This window comes from Lathamus discolor, chromosome Z (genome assembly GCF_037157495.1).
Source record: "Lathamus discolor isolate bLatDis1 chromosome Z, bLatDis1.hap1, whole genome shotgun sequence".
NCBI lineage: Eukaryota > Metazoa > Chordata > Aves > Psittaciformes > Psittacidae > Lathamus > Lathamus discolor.
This window is the reverse complement of record NC_088909.1, coordinates 69784487-69805941: the sequence shown is the minus strand read 5'-3', so window position 1 is coordinate 69805941 and position 21455 is coordinate 69784487. Positions and strand designations below refer to the sequence as shown.

The 21455-nt window shown below is 39.1% G+C and overlaps 1 protein-coding gene across 6 annotated transcripts in view; it reads right to left on the bottom strand.

Annotated features, from left to right (window-relative positions):
• TLE1 (TLE family member 1, transcriptional corepressor) overlaps positions 1–21455 on the bottom strand; it is a 79910-nt gene that overhangs the window by 38526 nt on the left and 19929 nt on the right. For 4 of the 6 annotated variants that reach the window (XM_065663885.1, XM_065663891.1, XM_065663890.1 and 1 more), the window contains exons 5-6: positions 18267–18329; positions 17001–17105 (exon numbers count right to left, since the gene is read on the bottom strand). In XM_065663885.1, coding sequence (XP_065519957.1) covers positions 17001–17105; positions 18267–18329 — 168 coding nt within the window. The remainder of the gene's footprint in view (positions 1–17000; positions 17106–18266; positions 18330–21455) is intronic. The other 2 variants (XM_065663887.1, XM_065663888.1) reach the window with 1 other exon arrangement.

The following is a 21455-nucleotide window of genomic DNA, read 5'->3' as shown; positions in this document are numbered from 1 at the left end:
GGACTGGACCTGGTAATCTTTCACTTTCATACTATTCCCAACTGTAACACAGCCATCATTTACTTATTTCTGATACACAATACAAGTAAGATTTACCACAATCCCTTTATTCAACTGTACATGCTTAGAAGTTTACCCAGTCTCTCACAACCTGTATCAGGACTTTCTTTTCATATGCTGCATAAAAAGCCTCACTAGTCTTCACTGTAATGCATACATCTGATCGCTATTCTCGCCAACTTTTCAGTATGCTTAAAAAGCAAGGCAAGAAAGAGGCAATTCTTATTCTTCTATTTTAATGTGTTTTACAAACAACCCAAAAAAAAATTTGAAGGAAGTATTAAGAAATATCTTTATTTGAAGTAGTTAAAGCAGTAGACCACCTTCTACTAAGCAAGCAGCTACTACTATTTAAAGTTCATTTAACTGAAGAAGTATCAGTAAAGAGCACTGTGAAGTCTGACAAGACTGCACGGTTTGGGGTTTTTTGTTTGTTCATTTGTTTGGGTTTTTCCTTTAATCCAGCTTCTAAGGAAAAAGGTGGTATCCCTCTTCTCACTTTATGAAGTACAGACTTCATGAAGACTATAGTAGTTTTCAGCATGTTTCCTCAAATCAGGAAATAACCTGATGTTTTGGCAGGCTCTCCTAGAGAGACAGTATTTCACTTGCTCCCTTTCTCACTGATGGCCTTAAGCCAGGTCAGTCATCTCACTTAGCCTTGAGACAACATACATCAGCAGTACTGTACGGCTTTCATGGCATCGGTCTTACTTGTCCCCAACTGCACTATCACACTGGATTGCCCGGCTGTGTCGTTCAATTTTGGCTAAGAAGAAAATGTCATTTATCCCTTCCAAATTGGTTTTGCAGAGAAAAACCTTCTCCCTTCTCTAACAGTGACCTCAAACTAACTTCTGCAGGGCATGGGAAGGTCAAAAAGGGGAAAAATAAAGTTAAACAGTTTTCACTCTTGTCCATATTCCTTCAGTAAGCCTCTGAAAATTTCCTTTATTCATGCCTCTTGCTTGGTTTAATTAGCAAACAAGTTAATCAGCACAATTTCAGTCTTTAGAAAGCAAACCGCTAGGGACATATTACCTACGATTTCCTTGGTTCTGCTTTGTAGCTTACACACAGGGTATTTTGAAAGACATATAACTGAGGGCCAGATTAATGCCCTCTAAACACGTTCTGAATCTGAAGGAACATGTCGAGAAGAGCTATGTCCTGTTTCTCTGATGGGACTACATACAAATGCTGGGAAGCAATGCCCAGCATAAGGTGTAGAACAGAGTGTGAGAACTGCAAGTGGAAATGCATCACTTCATATAACATTTTTGCGGCTTTACAAAAATGGTTACTGATGATAGTGGAGGAAAATGGTACCCGAAAATGGTACCCAAAAATGGTTAAATATCCAACTGCAATAAACAGACTTAAGACTGAAAACCATATCATGGTCTTTTAAGTCAAAGGCACATTGTGAATTAATGTTTGTTATCTGAGGCTCAGTGCTGTTTAAGACTGAAGAATACGGATTGATTGGTATGTATTACCCATTCATAATAGTTGTAAAGTTCTCCATAACACATAAAGATGGTCTTTTCCAGAGGTTCATGATCATTTTATTTAAAAAAACTTGAATTTTAAGAAGTATTCTTTTCCTAGAAGTGGGAAAAGGAATATGTGCTGCACACAAAGGAAGAGGGAGATAGGAAACAGCAGCATTGACCAGATGTATTTAGTAACTAGACATTTGCCATAGTAGATCCTAGAAACAATTATGCTATGCATATAATCACCTTCCCGTCACTTCAAAGACACTAATGCTTGCTCTGTCACCTTTAAAGAGCTCAGCAGCAGTGAGATATAAAACAGAATAAGTTGGCAGCAGTATCATGGTCTACTAGGCATGTTCATTAGCAGTTAATTAAAAACTAGACATCTGCCATAAGAAATGTGCTCAAAAAAGGATGAGTAACAGATCTGTCTTACTACCAATTATTATCATTACTTGCAGAGCAACGGCTGTGTCCACTTTCAGAGGGAAGTGGGATGGTAGAGAAGAGTGCATTGATGCATACATAACTGACTACACTGAAGTAATTAGCTATAGCAGTGATTTTAAAAGCATCAGTAGTTCACCCACCATTTTGTTGCAAAACCAGATCTTCGTATTTGCAAAAGGACCAAAGGAATGGCAAATTCAACTTACTGTACTTCCAGATGTAGGTTTTCTTGCCTCAGTCTTTTTTTTTCCCAGTATCCCTCTAATCAGGCCACAAAGGCGCCAAAATCAACATATGAAAACCACAGCACTTGCTTTGCTGGGTAAGCATCTCTGAACAATTTTTAAAGCAGTACAGTTTTTCACCTCAAGCATCCTAGGCAGCTTCCAATGATAAAGAACTCTTTAACAGGAACTTAAAATTGGTAATTAACTTTCAATCTCTGACAGAAATCTCTGCCAGAGACAGAATAAATCTTTGTGAAACAGATTTCCTGTACATAAAACAATGGCACACCTCCTTTAGGCTCCCTACCAAGACTGAGCATGAGCTCCTACAATCCCCACTTCCCACGTTAAAGTAGCTCTGCTGAGGTCACAAACACCTATGGCTTACTTAAAAGTCTAGTTTTGAATTCCTAGCATTAAACAGAACATTCTTCTGTTCTTCAACAGATGTGTAATGTGCTATTCGGTATCTGTTGAAAACCACCGAATTAAAAGTTCAGATGTGACTGTACATGAACAGCAGAAAAAAAAGGTTATACCTGGTCCCAAAGCACAAGAGATGACTTCTCTCATGCCTTTCTAAACAAATGTCTGAGAGCAGAAAAAGTTCTCAAACCTTTTCAGCACTAGCACCAGTATTACTGTCAAGAGATTCCCCCAAGCTCCTCAGAGGTGTTCTGAAAGAAAATCTGGCAAGCACAAGTCATTTAGAGACCTGAAATTTGAAGTGCATGATTTCATGTTAACTTCTGTAAAACTAAGAAATATGATTTTGTTAAACTCAAGCAGGCAGAAAGTCATGAGAGAATTTCCTTGTTATATCCCCTCTTTCCCAACGGGAAATCAGGGTTTTTTATTTCTTACTTCATTAGCAGAAGGAAGTGAGAGCTTGCACGAAGTATCTATGATCAATGAATGCATAAGGGCTAGTGTCTGAGCACATACCACCTAGCCAGCCAAGCAATAAACTTCTCCCTCACTGTTTAGAAATACTTGCAGAAGCAACATTGCAAATGTAACCTTCCAAAACACGAAAAAACTCAAGATTATACTCCTGTTGGATCCAGTCTTCTTCCTCATTCTGAAATAACCCAAAACCCTGCACACACCACCCACACTACTAACACACAAAACTAGCAGGAGTAAACTTATTTAGACAGTTTAAGCCATTAATTAAAACTCATTGGGACCGGTCTTGTTTAACACCTTCATCACTGACATGGACAGTGGGATTGAGTCTGCCCTCAGCAAGTTTGCCGATGACACCAAGTTGTGTGGTCCGGTTGATATGCTGGAGGGAAGGGATGCCATCCACAGGGACCTTGACACGCTTGTGAGGTGGGCTGATGCCAACCTTATGAAGTTCAACCATGACAAGTGCAAGGTCCTACACCTGGGTGGGAGCAATCCCAGGCACAGCTACAGACTGGGCAAAGAAGAGATTCAGAGCAGCCCTGCAGAGAAGGACTTGGGGGTGCTGGGCGATGAGAAAATGAACATGAGCCGGCTTCAGTGTGCGCTCGCAGCCCAGAAAGCCAAGCATGTCCTGGGCTGCACCAAAAGGAGCATGACCAGCAGGTCAAAGGAGGTGATCCTGCCCCTCTACTCTGCTCACCTGGAGTATTGTGTGCAGTTCTGGTGTCCTCAACATAAGAAGGACATGGAACTGTTGGAATAAGTCCAGAGGAGGGCCATGAGGATGATCAGGGGACTGGAGCACCTCCTGTATGAAGACAGGCTGAGGAAGTTGGGGCTGTTCTGCCTGGAGAAGAGAAGGCTGCGTGGAGACCTCATAGCAGCCTTCCAGTACCTGAAGGGGGCCTATAGGGATGCTGGGGAGGGTCTCTTCATCAGGGACTGTAGTGACAGGACAAGGGGTAACGGGTTCAAACTTAAACAGGGGAAGTTTAGATTGGATATAAGGAGGAAATTCTTTCCTGTTAGGGTGGTGAGACACTGGAATGGGTTGCCCAGGGGGGTTGTGAGTGCTCCATCCCTGGCAGTGTTCAAGGCCAGGTTGGATGAAGCCTTGGGTGGGACGGTTTAGTGTGAGGTGTCCCTGCCTGTGGCAGGGGGGTTGGAACTAGATGATCTTGAGGCCCTTTCCAACCCTAACTATTCTACGATTCTGTAAGTTCAACAAGGCAAAGTGCAAGGTTCTGCACCTGGGTCTGGGCAATCCCCAGTATCCCTTGACTGAAGGATGAATGGACTGAGAGCAGCCCTGTGTTCACTTTCTGTAAAAACACTTGGGGGTACTGGTTGATAAGAATTTGGACATGCAAAAGCAATGTGCACTTGAAACACAGAAAGCCAATCATGTCCTGGCTGCACCCAAAGAAGTACAGCCAGCAGGCTGAGAGAGACTATTCTCCTCTACTCCACTGTCTTGAAACCCAACCCAGATTACTGCATCCAGTTCTGGGGTCCACAGTGCAAGAAAGACATAGACCTGTCACAGCAGATCCAGAGAAGGTCTGTAAAAGTGATCAGAGGGATGGGGCACCTCTCCGACAAAGAAAGTCTGAGAGAGATAGAGTTGTTCAGTCTGGAGAAAGAGAAGGCTCCAGGCAGACCTTACTGAAGCCTTTCAGTATACAAAGTGGGCCTATAAAAGATAGAGAGACTTTTTGTCAGAGCCTGTAGTGACAGGACAAGGGGAAATAGCTTTAAACTGAAAGAGGTCAGGTTTAGATTGAAGGTAAGAAATTATTTACAGTGCAGGTGGTGAGTCCTGATATACACGAAGTTGAACATCAGCCAGCAATATGCCCTTGTGGTAAAGCAGGTGAATGGCAACCTGGACTGAGTTAGGAAAAGCGCTGCCTGCAGGCTGAGGGAGGTGATACCCTCTACTTAAGCACTACTAAGGCCACACCTGAATTAGCGTCCTGTTCTGGGCTCTTCAGAGACACATGGACATACTGGACAGCATCCAATGATGGGCATAGAGAAGGCTAAACAGTCCCAGTTCTCTCAGCCTGTCCTCATTTGCAAGGTCCCTTAACCAGCTTCGTGGCCCATCACTGGATGGCCCAACAGCAGGGCAAGAAATAATGGGCACACACACTGAAACATAGGAGGTTTGTCCTAAAGCTCAGAAAGCACTTTTTTCCTGTGATGGTGACAGAGCACTGGCACAGGTTGCCCACTGAGGGAGGTAGTAGTCTCCCTGAAGACAGTCAAAAGCCATACAGACATAGTCCTATACAACTGTCTCTAAATGGTCCAACTTTAGCAGGGGAATGGACCAGATGACCTCCAGGGGTCTCTTTTAGACATTCTGTGATTCTACAACTGTTATTGCTTACTGTTTTCTTCCGATTTAAACATGTTTTAGAAAAATGAGAGTCAGCTGCTACTATCATGGCTTAATTTTGTTCCCAGCTCCTTTGAAACATCTGTGTTTATTTTGTTTCATTTTGTTCCCTTACTTCCTCTTCTTCTAAATGTTCAGATTTTATTCTGACAGATAGGAAACTACACTATACCACAGTAAATAAACTTGAAAGTGTACACCACTGCATCTCTAGCCACTAAGCAGAAAATGGAGCCTTTGTAATTTTGTAGAAGATACTTGAAAACTATCCATTATGAGAAAAAGCCACAGTGGCTTGGGTGCAGAAAGAGAATGCCCTCAGAAACAATGAAATAGTCTCTTCAGTAAACCTCTTCCATCTATAAACCATGTAAAATGCCATTGGATTACAGAGATTTAAGTCCACAGAAGAACAGTAATGGCAAAAACTATCCTAAGCAATATACTTCATATATGTAAAATCTGTGGGGCAGCAGCATGATTAAAGGCCCAACTGACTCACAGGAAAAATCCTGTTTCTTTTTCATGCTTTATTACAGAAGATGCAGAGTACAGTGTCTTTAGGTCTTACCATTTATTTTTCACTCCACAAAACAAAAAAACGAAACAACCCCCCCCCCAAAAAAAACAAAACAAAAAAAAACCCCAAAACACCCAAGCTTTTTACTGTGTACAGAATTGATGTCAAAGCAAGTATCAAAGTCAGAAAGAAGATGAAAAAGTTAACTTTGTTCTTTGATATTATTTTCTATGTGGTGATCTGCTTCAAACTAATGTTAAATTTTTGAACAGAAAGCTCTTCAAAGTTTTCCACAGCTCCTGTTTCTACTTGTTCAAACAACTCAAACCACACTAGTAAGTCTCAGCTGCACATGAACTTTTTCGAAGCAGTTAAGGGGTTGCATAAATAGCATCACAAACCAGAGGACTAAACCAATAGTGGGATAAAGGCAGCTTCCCCCCGCAACACACACTCCCCAAGCAGTCCTTTTGTCACAAATTGACATAACCTCTAAGGCAACTGAAATGCAGCTGTGAAATTGTATTTCACTGCTCTGCTGATACAGTGATTGTAAGAACACTAAGAAACTAAGGCCCTTTGCCACCTTATCTACTAAAATAATAATCAGATGCAAGACCCTCAGCATGTCCAAAGCACTCCATGAAGCTATTGCAAAACGACACAAAGTTTGCAGTTTTCAATTAGTCTTTTCTTTTTTCCTTTCTTAACTCCTGTTTTTCTTGCTAACTTAATTCCTTCCTCCCTGTGTTATTTCCTTCTTTTCAGAATTCCCTCTGAGTCCTCTGCTACGGGACCCTCCTTTAGGAATCAAGTCTTGCCTCTTTGTTTTTCAGAAAACTCAAAATAGGAAAAGCAATGTTGATTTCAACTGGCTTATGAAGATTAAAAAGACCACTTTATGCTCCGGTGCTCTCATTACAGTTTTACACTGATGCATGCATGTTTTACTATAAATTTAATTTCTTATACAAATTCATGCTACACAGGTTTGGCAGAGAATACTAAATCTGGCCGGCTTTAGAGTCAGTCCTTTTTTTCTCCTGACATTAGAGAGTAAACCGCATTATTTAGTCTTACTAAAGTAAGGAATGCTAGCATAAACACAAGCTTAATTCCTTATATACTTCCTCTGTGAGGCTAATAGTTCTATATATAAAGGGAGAAAATAAAAACCAGTTGCAGTCATGAAGCTGCCACACTAACTTCTCTGAAACAAAAATGTCTATTTATTGATTGGTGATGTAGCTTGAGAGAAAATCTGATTCCACAGAAAAATCACAACACAGGAAGAGAATACAGATTCTAATATGGGACTAACGAACCACTGGTGTACATGGTTCACCTCCAAACAGCCCACAGAGCCAACAAGCATCAAAGCAGTTACACCAAAGCCTTCATCTACCTAGCAAAACTCTAAACTTCATTTTGCATTACTACAACAGGAAAATTTTTAATAGCTCCTTAAAATCATTATAAGACAGAAATGCCAAATATATTCTTCAGGTTGTATTTTAGAATATATTCTGTATTTCATGAGGATATTTTTTTTTTCAACATGAGAAAGGCTTGGGTTGTTATCAGTTTGAACTACACGGCCAGTACCAGCCTACCTACTAGTAGAAGATACAGCACTTTTGCTGTATCACAAGATCCCATCTTAAAGTTTTAATACTGTAGTTAGCTTTACACCTGTAGAATTGAGAAACAGGTCTGCCATGCTCGCCAATATAACACAAATAGCAAACAATTTCCAAGAGCAGCCTGTTAATCATTGATTAGTTCTCCTATCACCATCTTACACCAGCCAGACTTCAGACAGCACTCTCTTCTTTAGCACTATGCTTAGCAGCAACTCTAATCTTTGCTGCGCCTTTCTGTCTCACTTTAAACAGCTAGGTTTCCCTCATGCTTTCTTCTAGCATTTTGGAGGGCAAGCCCAAGCACCAGAATTAGAAAGATAAAGAGATAATTACACTTCAGGAGTCTTCAGAAATATCACTCTTGTAAACTGTAACAACAGATGTGCGTGATCCCACCCAAATGATTTGTCACTGCACCCAGAGAATAAGCACATCCGCTATTTTTTCCGCTAAAGCGATCAGCAATTAACTATTTAACAAAAGTTTAGTGATAATTGTTAAATGGCAAGATTTTTAACATCCCATTGACATAGAGCGAGTAATTATATAGTACTGCCAGCATGACTAGTATCTTCACGACAGTAGATCTAAACTAGCAGCTTATCTACGCTGTGGAGACTGCAGATCACCCCATGCTGGCAGAACCCTGAAGCGAGGATGCTGGATATTGCCAACAGATGGAATTCTTTCAGTTCAGTGACATCTTCTCCCCAAGGTGCATTAGCACTCCACCGGTGTAGCTGCATCCACATTAAGACCTTTTGCCAACAGAAAAGATGTTCTTCCCTCCTCCATGCTTTTAGGCACTGTACGTTAACCTAAATCTCAACAGCTTGTACCAAGCGCAGACACACTGAAGCGTGACTACTGCTTGTATCAGCAGCTATGTAGGCAACACAACAAACAGTCCACAAACTAAAGCCTTTTTGCTAGTGTAATCTAACTAGTATATACACACATATAACATTTTATGTATCACATGTAAACAACCGTATATATCTTAACCTATTGTATCATTAATATATTGCTATACACTACATATATGATACCCATGTATAATATTCTGTATATATTACACATACATTGATTGCTTACACTAAGATGAAAATATATTAAGTTGTTCTCTATGTTTGTATATACAGCTTTTTCATTGACAGCCATTCTTCTAAAAATGTATATTGCAGAGCTGGCTTAAGACCAGTTCCTGTCTCAAACAGCTTATAACAGAAAAAGGAAATAAAAACAAGTCAGAAGTTCTAAAGGCCCTTGTATTAATGATGTTTGGGTTTGCTCTTTTTTTTTGCTTAAGTAATGTTAGTTTTGTTTAGGGGTAGTTTTCATGGGGTTTTTTTTGGGGGGGGATGGGGTGGGACTGGAGGTGGGTTTCTTGGGGGGCTTTTTGGGGCCATGTTTCCCCCCCTTCCCCCAGCTAAATTCTGAAGAAATAAGGGACAAACAGCAAAGCTGAAGTTGCACTGGAGTAAAAAGATGGCAACAATGGAGGAACCTTTATGAAGGACAGATGCCACAGGGCAGAAGGGAGTGGAGGGGTAGAGTCTGAGTACAAATGGAAAAAAGGATCCTTGCACAGGAAAACATGTCTTCACCAAAGGACTTCCCAGACTCTAAAGGAAAGTAACAAATTCAAAACCACATTCTAAAAACCACAGAGGAGGCACTTTAATTCTCTTGGTCCAGACAAGACAAAGGCTGGTTTTCTGAAAACAGTTAACATTCATTTGACCACTGTCACTGTAAGTCAGTTCAAGAACAAAGCTTTTCTTTAATTTCAGAAAAGTAAATATTGCTTTCTCTGAAGACTCAGATGCAAGCCATAAGCCTCTAGAATGAAGCTGTTGGCACATGTTACTTCTGGTCTGCAGAAAATGCCAGAGCATGTTTTTTTCTGGGGCAATCATAAAAACTCACCTTCTAACCTCAAATCTATGTGTCTGCCTTTTTTAACTACTGTTAGCATGCCACTAGCATCCAATAACACCTCAAAAGCACACTCCTGCTGCCACAGCAGCCAAAACCAACTAGTTCAAGCATGTACAAATTTGGAAATTACTTAAATACTACTTTAGGGAGGTTTATTACTGACCTATGATTACCTTGAAAAGTATTTATTTTATTTCCAGGCTCTTACAGTCTCTAGAAATTTACATCTTGCCGAACATGAAGATAGTAATGCTAAAGCAGAAAGGCTTTTTGGAAAAGTAAAATCCAGATATTATAATTGTGCTCATCACACTTTTGTCACAGCTACTAATAGCTACAAAAATATTTCACAGATATCAAAGAATTAAAAGTTTGACAGTAATGAGAAAACCATTACACTGATTTTTAGCTAATGTTCCAAGCCATAGGCCAAATACCAGAAATTTCATATACATCCTGTAACAACTTCTACTTAGTAAATGATCATCACTACTGAACATGCATTTGAGCAATCCACTTTTGCTAATCCTTGGGTTTACTACCTCAGTACTACTGCTTGTAAGTATTCAATTTAGAGTGACAGTTAGCCAGTACATTTAAAAACAGTACTGGACATTCTCAGAAATTCAGTGTTATTCAAGACAGCACCCTTGGTACCTCAGCAAATACTCTAATTAAAAATAATGCAATTACCATGAACTCTTTATTGAAAATTACAGCAAACTTCTGTACAAACTGTCTTTGCACTGCCTTTAATATTTGCTGAAGTTACCACAAATGCCTATGCCAGCCTCACTTTGCGGCTGAATAAGGAAAAACAAGCTTCTCTCCCTTCTCTTCCACACTTCCAACACAGACCCCTCTCTGAACAGTCTGCTTTGTTCTTCCCTATGAAAAACTGCTATTTTCTTTCACATTCCCAATGTTCAATATTTATGTTACTTTTGTCCCCTATATCTTCCTCCACATCCTCTGCCACTATCACTCTGCAATCTCCTACTCCATCTTTATTACAGTCACCCACTTACAGGCATATTTTGCCTAGGCAGTACATACCACTCCCATCTACACACTGACAGCTCACCTCAGTGTATCAGTGTTTGATTCTCAAAACAAGACCTTAGCTCCTTTATGATCAATATGCTTCATTCTTTGCCCCTCTCCTACCACAGAGCCATCCAGCTTAGTTGTACATCATTCAACATGTGAACGCCCAACACCTTTCTCTCCTCCCACCCATGTTGCAGGACAACTCCAGGACCATGAATGCTTTGCTTCATTCTTACTCAACTAACTTCTCTGCATCTGATCTCACCTTATGCGCAGTCCCAGCTGAGTTTCTCTTTTGTCTGGGCCAACCAATTCATTCTTCCCATCAAACTTCCTTCTCCAAATCTACCTATCTCAGACTTCTCTCAAGAGAAGCACTAAAGGTCACATCCCGTTTTTATCTGAGCCTACTGATTCTTTACTAACTCCAACTCTCCAACTCCCCCACTTGTCTAGCTTCAAGTATGAATGCAAAGGAGGTATTTGTAAGAGAGAAGTTACACTTACCTTTTCAGTTTGCCTATTTTTACTTTCTTGATAACTTAAGGGAAAAGTGGATAATATTCACAAGAACTATCTTCAAACATGGAAAGCTTTTCTGCCTGCATATGCTTGAATCAAGAGAGGTGCTTTTAATCACTATCTAGAGGAAGTAATCCTTTCCTCTGGGATTAAATAACCTACCCTTCTGTGACAGTGACTCCATATATATGTATCAACACCCCTCTGCCTCAACCACATTCAAAATTAGATCTATCCTTAACCCCTGTCTTGTCTTTCTGAAAGCCCTTCCGTGTTTTCTTTACTAAAGCTCACTGAACACACTTCCTGTAAATCCTTGCCTTGAACTGTACTATTGAAGCACTTTAATTCATTTAGGCCTTTCCATCCCACTGAAATTATTCCTTCCAAACCTGTTTAACAGAACCCATCTGGAGACAAGTTCGCAAAAATAAGGAACTATCCCTGCTAGCATATCAATTTCCTCTATCTACCTAGCCCTTCCTGAAACCACATTTCCCGTGGACTTCTCTGGTCTTCTGTTTACACACATATAGGTTTTTCTAACCTTGGCAGCATCCCCCGCACCTCTCTCCTGCTGCAAAGCAGACCAACTTACAAGCTCTACACCATTCAACATGTACATTCCCTATCCCCATCATCTGCTGAGTGGACAATAATCTAGCAAGTAGTACCAACTCACTGTTGGTACCTCACACAGTCATCTCATCAGAACCTACTTTCTCTCTGCATTCGCAGTTGCAGCTGTGTATCTTCAGGTTTGAGCTCTATGTAACCACGTTCTTCCCCAACCATTTCCGTTTCACTCCTTTCGTGACAGCTGTTTAGCTTCACAAATTTGTAACCATATATTTGGTCTCACCTTTGACTTGTACCTTAGACGTTAGGTGGTTCTCCATCTAGATCTACCAATTTTTTTTGTTTTTCAACAAAATCCAAGATGCAGCTTTTTCAATCCACCCACACATGAAACTTTGCAACATAAGAGAGGTCCGGGCTGCTACTCAATTACATTTGAATTTTGGATGCAATTTTCCCCTCTCCAGAATGACTGAAGAGTCATTCATGAGAATATTTTGTTTTCCAGGAAATGTCTTGTTTAGACACTGCTCTCTATATTGTTTCTCCAAGGTTCTCTGTTTCCCCACCAGTACACAGTGTGTACAAAGGGGATGGTAGGATGTCAAGTGGAAAACAATTCTTGTTAATACTATCTATTCATTCACATTTTACACACCTTCTATTCAGGTTTCCTGTTTTGAATAGGGCAAGCTACCAAAGCATCAATAACACTTTCTTGTTTTTCCTCAAAACTTAGTGACACAAACAACAAAAATCTAACCATTGTTCAGGAACTGGTATTCTGACAATACCAATTGTCATGCTGACAAGTACCTTCTTCCTTTGCTATCTATTTTAAACTTGGTTTACAACTCTGAAGCTTTTTTATTCCAAATCATCTACTGTGAAGAATCCTAGTATGTAACTGAGGTTTCTATGTATTTTAAAAAAGGCGAAATATGAAGAATAACACAGGATGTTACCACACAGAGTTCCGACTGTCAGAGCTAAGTAATTCAGACTTGGAGTTAGCTAGTTAACATTAAAAGGGAGGATAGTTTTGTGCTCACTACATCTCATTTTATTTAATTTAAAAGAACTAGGTAATTTCCCCTCTCTCAGCACATAATGCAGATCATGGCTGAGAAGATCTGAAGTGATGTTACAGCTGCTTAGCTCTTCCCTTGCACTAAGTTTTGCACTCATTTCTGCTCTAGTCTGTATTTCTATTTTATAATGAAACATACAGCCTAGTTATTTATAGGCTTTCTAAGGATTAACTGCACTCATAAGAACAAACCCTCAAGAGGTTAACCTCATCCTCTTAAACTTCACACACTACAATCCCAGAGATAGCTGGCAACCACAGCCAAGAGAGAAAAAATTAATCCCACATCTTGCTAATCCTTTAACCAATCACCTCATGCAACTGTGGAGAGGCCTCTCCAAGGCCTACAACTCAATCTGTCTCAAGAGTACTGTCAATCCAAAAGATACATATTTCACAGAACCATTAGCAACATGCCTCAAAAGGCAAAATAAGATAGCTGGCTACCCAGTGGTACACCAAAATCATGCATCTAAAATGTAATATTAAAAAAGATCCAGTTTGCTGCTTGTATTTCCTATTCAAATATTTGCACATTCTACTCATAAACCTACCTAGTTTATTAATTTGAAAGCACATTAACAAATTTTGTGTTTACATCTAGATAGACCAATTTAGTTCTCCCTTATACTTTCTACCACAAGCTTTGAGCACCTTTGATTTTCCAACCAGATAACATCAAAAAAACCACCCCAAATAAACAAACTAAAACCACAAAACAAACAAAAAACCGAACAAAAAAAAACCCAACTTCAAGTTAAATCATAATCATCTACCTGAATTTTTTTATATCATAATTTGGATTCTCCCTTAACCCCACATATGGATACTGCCTACAGCTGAAGCAGTACCAGGGAGTTAAGAAGTGCACTCATCTCTTAAAGCTTTCTGGTTTGTTTATTCTTTATCTAGAAAAATTGCTACTCATTCAAATTCAGTATAAAAGTGGTGTCATAAAATAAAAAAAAAAAAAAGCCAGGAAGTTGTTTAGCCACACTGCTAAGCCCATGGTTGGAAGTTAAAGCCTCCAAAAACATGCAGGAAAAGTGTAAGGCTATGACTGTTAATAACCAAGTATCATCCCCAGATCTTTCCTGAAGTAAGAACTTTTAATCAACACAGAGGATTAGCACTGCCCACAAGCTCATCGAGTCCAACTTTAGTACTTTTTTCTTTTCAATGTGTCAGTTCATTCTCTTTTGTACATGCTTAATACACACCAATTCCAAACTTGTTTTTGACTTCGTAGGTAAACTCTCTGAAAAATCTCAGTCCCATGAGACTACAGAGCTCCTGTCTTCACAGTCTGCCATCTAATAGGCTTCCACCTTTTCAACTATAAATAACAAAATTTAATAACCACATTGTTATATATTTATATATATTACCTTGATACTTAAAGTATGAAATAATTATAGTAAAAAAATCATCTTGCATTTCAGAAAGTTTTTCCCACGAATTAAAGGCTTTGTTCCCTTTCCAGCAGGAACAGGAATTGCTGTAACTCAGGCAAGCCAACCGGGAATCTTTTGAACCCAATGTCCCATAAAGAGAGAAAGGAAGGAGGGCATAAAAGTCAAACCCTGACTAAAATGCAGATTTTATCCAGTCAAGAGAAAATATGAAAGTATCAGCTATGAAAATTAAACTTTCTTCCCATCTCAAAACTTATTGTACATAAGTATTCTCAGTAGTATGATGTCAGAAGCTGCCTGATTGCATCTCCTACTGTCGGCCCAGCCTATTTGCATTCTGAAAAGAAGTTTCATGATCTTTCATGGCCATAATAGATGTCTAAACCGTTAAATTACTATTTCTTTTCTTATCTGAAAGACTTTGCACTTTACCAGCATGGCCCTTCCATTGTTCTTTACACTAAGTCAGATCCCTGAACAATACTGACAGCTGCTACCAAACTGGCCTGTGCTCACTCTCAGTGCAGCTGCTGCTTGTAGGAACAGACAGGCTTCTGATGTGTCCTCCCGTCTGGGAGAGGGCTTGACACACTGTCTGCTCAGTGCAAGGGAGCAAAGGTCCACTGAATTGTCAACCCAATTTTATGCTTATTCAAGTTTTCTAGGATGCGCACTGTCCCTTTCAAAAAAATCAAGCCTGTATCAGAGCATGAAACTTACTGTGCAGCACAAGATAATTATTGATCATGTAAGACTGTAAAAGATCACTGGGACATACATCTAATTTTAGCATGCATCTTTTTGTAGCAAGCATGCATATACACAGTCAAATTCTGTGTCCAAGGTATTAAATTCCTAATGTGTAGTTTGGGATTTGTACAGCATAATTCAGAAGTCTCTCAGAAGACACAGAAAAGTAGGAAAGTACCTCTTCTGATGAACCTTAGGTATCTGAAAAACAGAAAAGGTAGAGGCACAGAAGCCTGCTCCCAAAGACCTGCCCACTTCCCCTCCTCTAACCACCCCCCCCCAAAAAAAAGTTCTTAATTGCACGTGGTACTTATAGATCTATCGCTTTTAGTAGGTTGTATCATGCAGACTATAAAAAGGGGTACGTGACATGACTGAGATGATAAAATTTGGTTTGGCTAACTTGTGCTAGGTCCAGCATGAATGTTTTAGATACATTTTAATACATACTTCCTTTTACTGCATAAAATATTCTTTAAAACCAGTTCATTAAAAAGGTTTTTCATTCAACTTTTCATCCCAAAGAATTAATTAAAAAAAAAAAAAAAAGGAAAGAAAGTACATTTCTCTAATCTTTGCTAATCAAATACCACAAATGTACATGTGTTGTATTTCAAAGATCAAATCTGGTATTTATAGAGTAATTCATTAAACAAACAAAGCATAGAGGAGATTGTGACAAATACAGATGTAATTGTGTGGGTTTCTAAAATGTGATTAGCAAATCAACTAAGTAACAGTCAAAATTTGATACGAAGGGGAAAACCAGCACATATTTAAAGGGCGGGGGTTATGTTTATGCAAAACTAATCTGTCAAGTGTAATAAAGCAGCTTGAATAAAATTTAAGATGAAAATCCACTGAAGCTCCCCATTTCAGGAAGGAAAAGCTATTAAAAGGAAATGAAGGTCACCCTCCCAGTTTATTTCACCTAATTGACTGTCAATAGCTTACCACAGGCAAACCAACTGCAGATCTGCAATTGAGAAACTGATGAAAGGAGCATTTTCAAGCTGAGGCTCATTCTTTTAATCCTCCCTCACTCCCCCTTTTTTTTTTTTCCATCTCCAGTTGGGATGTGATTTTAAGCACAGATGGATTAACTGGTTCCATTGTCTGTAGACGTCATTGGACTATGGCACTGTTAATCCATACAGCAGCATGTCTAATTACCATTACAAAGTGTCTGAGGGAACTACAAAGACCAGCAGGGCATCTTCTCACAAGCAATTAACATAAACTGATAAATGAGTAATTTGAATCCGCTCAAGGCGCTAACATATGAATAAAATCAGAAAGCCTGGGTTCTTGTTTCGACTACTTCTTTCACTTAGTCTGGAAGGGCAGAAAACATGAGAAATATTCTAGACTCAGTGGTAGGGGAAATGAACTCCTACAGTGGAAGGAATGTATGGTTTGAAGTTCCTTAATACAAACCAAATGACTTGTGATTGACAACCAGTCACAAGCAAGTAGTAGCATATTTAGAAGCACATACATGGTGAAAGGCTATTAGAACACTGTGTCAAGACAATTAATACTAGTTCAAAAGCAAGTGAAGTTTCTTTTCAGTAGCTTGCTAATTTAAAATTCATGAAAGATTCACAAGAAAGGGAAAGAAAGAAGAATGAATAGCTGTACAGGCTCCAAGAACTCAAGTGTCACAAAAAGCATGAGGCAAAGGTAACTAGATCAACTGACACACAATACCTACAAATAAACAAGCAATTCTCCTAATCATTCTATTTCTTGCAGAAAAAGTTTTGTTATGCTCAGCACTGCTGTACAGAACAACAAAGTAAGCTGTTAACTTTATTGCTGCTCAAATCTGTGTGCAGCAAGGCAAACATTTCAGCAACATTGAGATATCAAAATATCAAGCTTATTTTAAAAATAGCAAAGCAGTAAGATATGAAAGCAAGTTATACACACTGTAGGAGGTAGACCTGGAAGGCCACGTACCCCGATGATGGCATTCAGCTCAGCCATGGTCACTTGTTTGGCACGTTCTACAGCTTGGGCCACTTGCTGCTGATGCTATTAAAAAAAGAAGGGGCATGGGGAGGAATTTGTGTTAAGGTATTGACCACAGCAAATCAAACCAAGATAAGAAATACTTGAATAACCAGTTTGTCTGCAGAAACTCAAACTAGCTACTGCAAGACATCTTGCACAGGTAAAATGCAACAGTGCCCCATTGGAACATAGGAAGTTCTGCGTTAACATCAGGAAGAACTTCTTTACTGTAAGAGTGACAGAGCACTGGAACAGGTTGCCCAGGGGGGTTGTGGAGTCTCCTACACTGGAGATATTCAAGGCCCACCTGGACAAGTTCCTGTGTGATGTACTGTAGGTTACCCTGCTCTTGCAGGGGGGTTGGACTAGATGATCTTTTTAGGTCCCTTCCAACCCTTGGGATTCTGTGATTCTGTGATTTCTCACCTGTTCGAAATTAAAACAACAGCCCTGAAGGCAACCAGCTCACCTCTTTCCCCATGCCACTTCAATATTAACTTTCTGGCAAATGAATGATCACTTTCTAATTGAGTTGACAGGACAATAATGTCAGCTTAACACTAGTGTCAGTTTTAACACTTAAATATTCTGTGGCCACACAGCAAAACCTACTGAAATTTCAAACAGGGAAAAAAAGTGCTGAACTAAACAAGAATTACAAACACTTTTCGTAAACTGTAGAGTTTGAAAAGCCATAACCTAAATAATAGGCTTCAAAATGTAACAGCAGCTGCTCACAACACACTACAACTGCAGTCATTCAGACCAGATGCAGGTTTGCAACCTTAAACAGTATTTTGCATCTGAGCTAACTACACACCTTTACAATTGAAATTTGATACAAATTATGTCAACAAGATAAGTATGCTTATTTCACTAGATTCACATTTGACAACTGAATATCAAATAACTAATCACCATGATTAGAAACCAAAGCATCTTGTTGCACTGATAATATTTTACAGACTCCCACTCTCCCTAGGCAATGAATGAGGCTGAGCCATTGTCACTAGTTTGAACTCAGATTTGTTAGACCAAATTAGCAGGGGGTTTGCACACTTCAGCTATAACAGATGCTCCTTACACTTGTGTATTGTGATAAAATTAACATCTTAAAACTAGCTAATTTGCAAACAGAAAAGCAACATAATTGCACTTAAACAGCTGAACAGTTTTACTTACTTCCTGAGACAAAAATGGGATGACTTGTGCACAAATTGTATTCAATCTCTTGGCGATTTCTGTCTATAGAGGAAAAGTATTTTGATTAAAACTGTGGTTTAGGTTTTTTGACAAACATTAACGAGTGTACAAGATTATATTAAGTTCACACAGTGAAGAAAGTAACAGAAAATCCACATCTTCATTCTACTGCAAATATAAGTTAATATATAAGCCCATATGAAGGGAGAGATTTAGTAAGCTACTGTAGGACATCTGCCATGTCTAAAGCACCTAAAATACACATTTAAGCACAAATCTGGTCCTTGTATATTGGTCATTAACAAATAAAGCATTTTTAAAATCCAGTAAGTCCAAGATAAAGCCTTTTAAAAGGTAGATTTGTTATTAGTCAAATTATCAAGTAGCATAACATGAAGATGACAGGCATGGAAGAAAAATGTCTCTTTTATGATCGATTTTTTTCTGCCTATTAGAAGCTAAAATTATTTTTGCTGACAGAAACACACCATCATGAGTACAAAAGAAATACCAAAACAGAAGCAAAGCAGAATGAAGACAAAAGGTACAGACTTCTAAAACTTCCATATTCAGAGAGAATTAAAATAATGCAGACAAGAAAGAATCAGATCAGAAAACGTTATAGTCAATAATAGCAAATTAGTGAAACCATGAGTAAAAGGAAAACTATAAGGTTAGGAGCCAGCAGAGAACAGAACAATCCTTCACTGAAAGAAGCACAGAAGACAGCAGGTTGAAGAGTCTGAGTCCCACTTTTTGGCAGCCTTATCTCCTACTTTTGGCCAGTAAACTTGAACACAATATTTCTGGAGGGGAATGGGGATCTTTTTCTCTCATTAGTCAGTCTTACCTGTGCTTACAGCTTTTCAGGCCTATAACATCTACCTACTATTCAAAACAACCACTATAACTAACCCTTAAGGTACCTGCACAACTCCTACAGTTTTTCTTAAAAACGTCTCCTGCAGTCTCTGTAGCACAGTTACACAAAATCAAAATTAGCATCTACATGTGAACACAGCCTATGTACAAAACACTCTGAAGAGCTCTAGTCAGTTTCTGTTATATCATTAACCCATATAGATATTTCCTGGGGTTTCTGTTTTAAGACAAGAAACAAGAGCTCCCTGCCGAGACTTGTTAGGCCTTCCATGAAATGACATGCATAAACCTGAGCAAAGACAAACTTTTTCAAAGTCAGATGAAAGCATTGCTAACTTGTCAGACAAACCCTTCCCTGAGCATTCCCATCATCCTGAGTTTTTCAGGAAGACACTGTGATGTGCTGATCCTTACACATCAGTCAATCAGGATTCACCCTCCACTCGGTATGTTTCAGCAAACAGGTGATTTGGGATCTAAATACAACTGGCAACCTTTAACACCTCTTTCCCCACCTCTGACAGACATGGGAAAATGACGAATAGCACTGAAACGTATGAAACACTATGTCTCTGACATAACCTGAAGTACTCCACCTAACCAAAATCTGGCATTTGACACATCCACTCAAAAGTTTCGCAGAGACAAGAGTCTCCAAAGTAGTTCTGGGATGTATTCAACCTAGGACAAAATGGTTCTGCTTAAGTAATGGCAATGAAGTGACTGTTGCTTTACAACAAACCTTGTTCCCCTATGACACAGGAACAGATCCCTATTCTCAACAGAAACAGCCCTATTTCACAAGGTACCACAGTGACCTGTTCCTGTTTTGTTTGGACCACAACCACAAAATATCCATCATCCTGTGCATGGCCTTTATTACTGGTACTACATACCTAACCAGCAAGGGCAATTAAAGGAAGTTACTAGCTTAACTATTATCAGTTACCAGACTTAACTATTACCAATACTGTTGGTACTTTCAGGGTCTGTTAACAAGCAGAGGGGAAAAAAACAAAACAAAAACCACACAAAAAAAAACCCACAAAGCCACTACACAAATACACACCCACACACCCCATTTCCACCCCTAAACTCCTCCACCCCAATTGCGAGAACCTATTTACTGAAGGGCACTTTTTCACACGCTTAGTATGTCTCCCCAGAAAGCAAGGTATGCTACCTATGGAAAGGAAGTCTGTTACATAGCAATCTATCTGGCTGATGTGTAGCTAAAATGTTTGGGGTCCAAGAAGTTAATTGCCCTAGGCCAACGGGATTACCTTTGTTTTCAAGACAGAAGCCAGGATGAACCGTAGCAGGTGATAAGGGGGAAAGAAGATTAAAGTACGAAACACAAATTGGCTTCTGCTGGAAAGTTCTTTGGCCTGTACGGCCTACACAAAGGTCTCCCTATTCTGTAATACTGAGATAAGCATCTTTATTGTAGCTGTAAGGAAATAAAAAAAAAAAAATGTTTAAATAGAGTCTATAAAATACACAAGTTGTCAAATTCCTCGATTTTCCTGTGCAGGTCACAAATATCTGAGCTTCGCTGTAACAACACCGCATAAAGGATGGCACACACTCAAGGGAATGCAACATTATGCAATAATTACCAGTCCCAACACACACCCAGTTAGTTTGTTGGGAATTTTACTTGTTTGTGGTTTGTGTTGGGTTTTTTTTGTGGGTTTTTGTTTTTTTGGTTTGTTGTTTTTTTCTTGGGGGGGGGGTGTCTTGGTTTGGTTTCCATTATTTTTATTTTCTTAAAAATCTGACAAAAAAAAACCCAAATCAAACAACTTCCCCCCTTTCCCAGTCAATCTTACTTTAAAATTACTGTGTACATATATATATATATATATATACATATATATATATATATATATAGCATTAGAGTAAGCTATATATCACAGATTTAGGGCTCGCATTTGAAAGTCTTAAGAAAGGTACTTATCAGTTACTACTACAGGTCTCCCAAAGCAACACACCTATTATCTAACTGCTGATCTTGAGACACAAAGGGCAAGCCAGAAGAATGAGTAAACTGATAGTACTGAGTAGAGGTATGAAAAAATGCATCCTTCAGAGTTTGTCTTTACCAAAGGAGGGCATCATTGATGATCATATACTAATAACACCTTTAATATCCATCCACAATAAATGTAAATGTACATGCCATAAATAAGTTTATTTCAAGATTCCTTGCTGCTGTTTCAAGCGCCAGTTAAGAGACATTTACACTGAAAAGAAACTGAAAAGACTGTTCTACACTACATAACA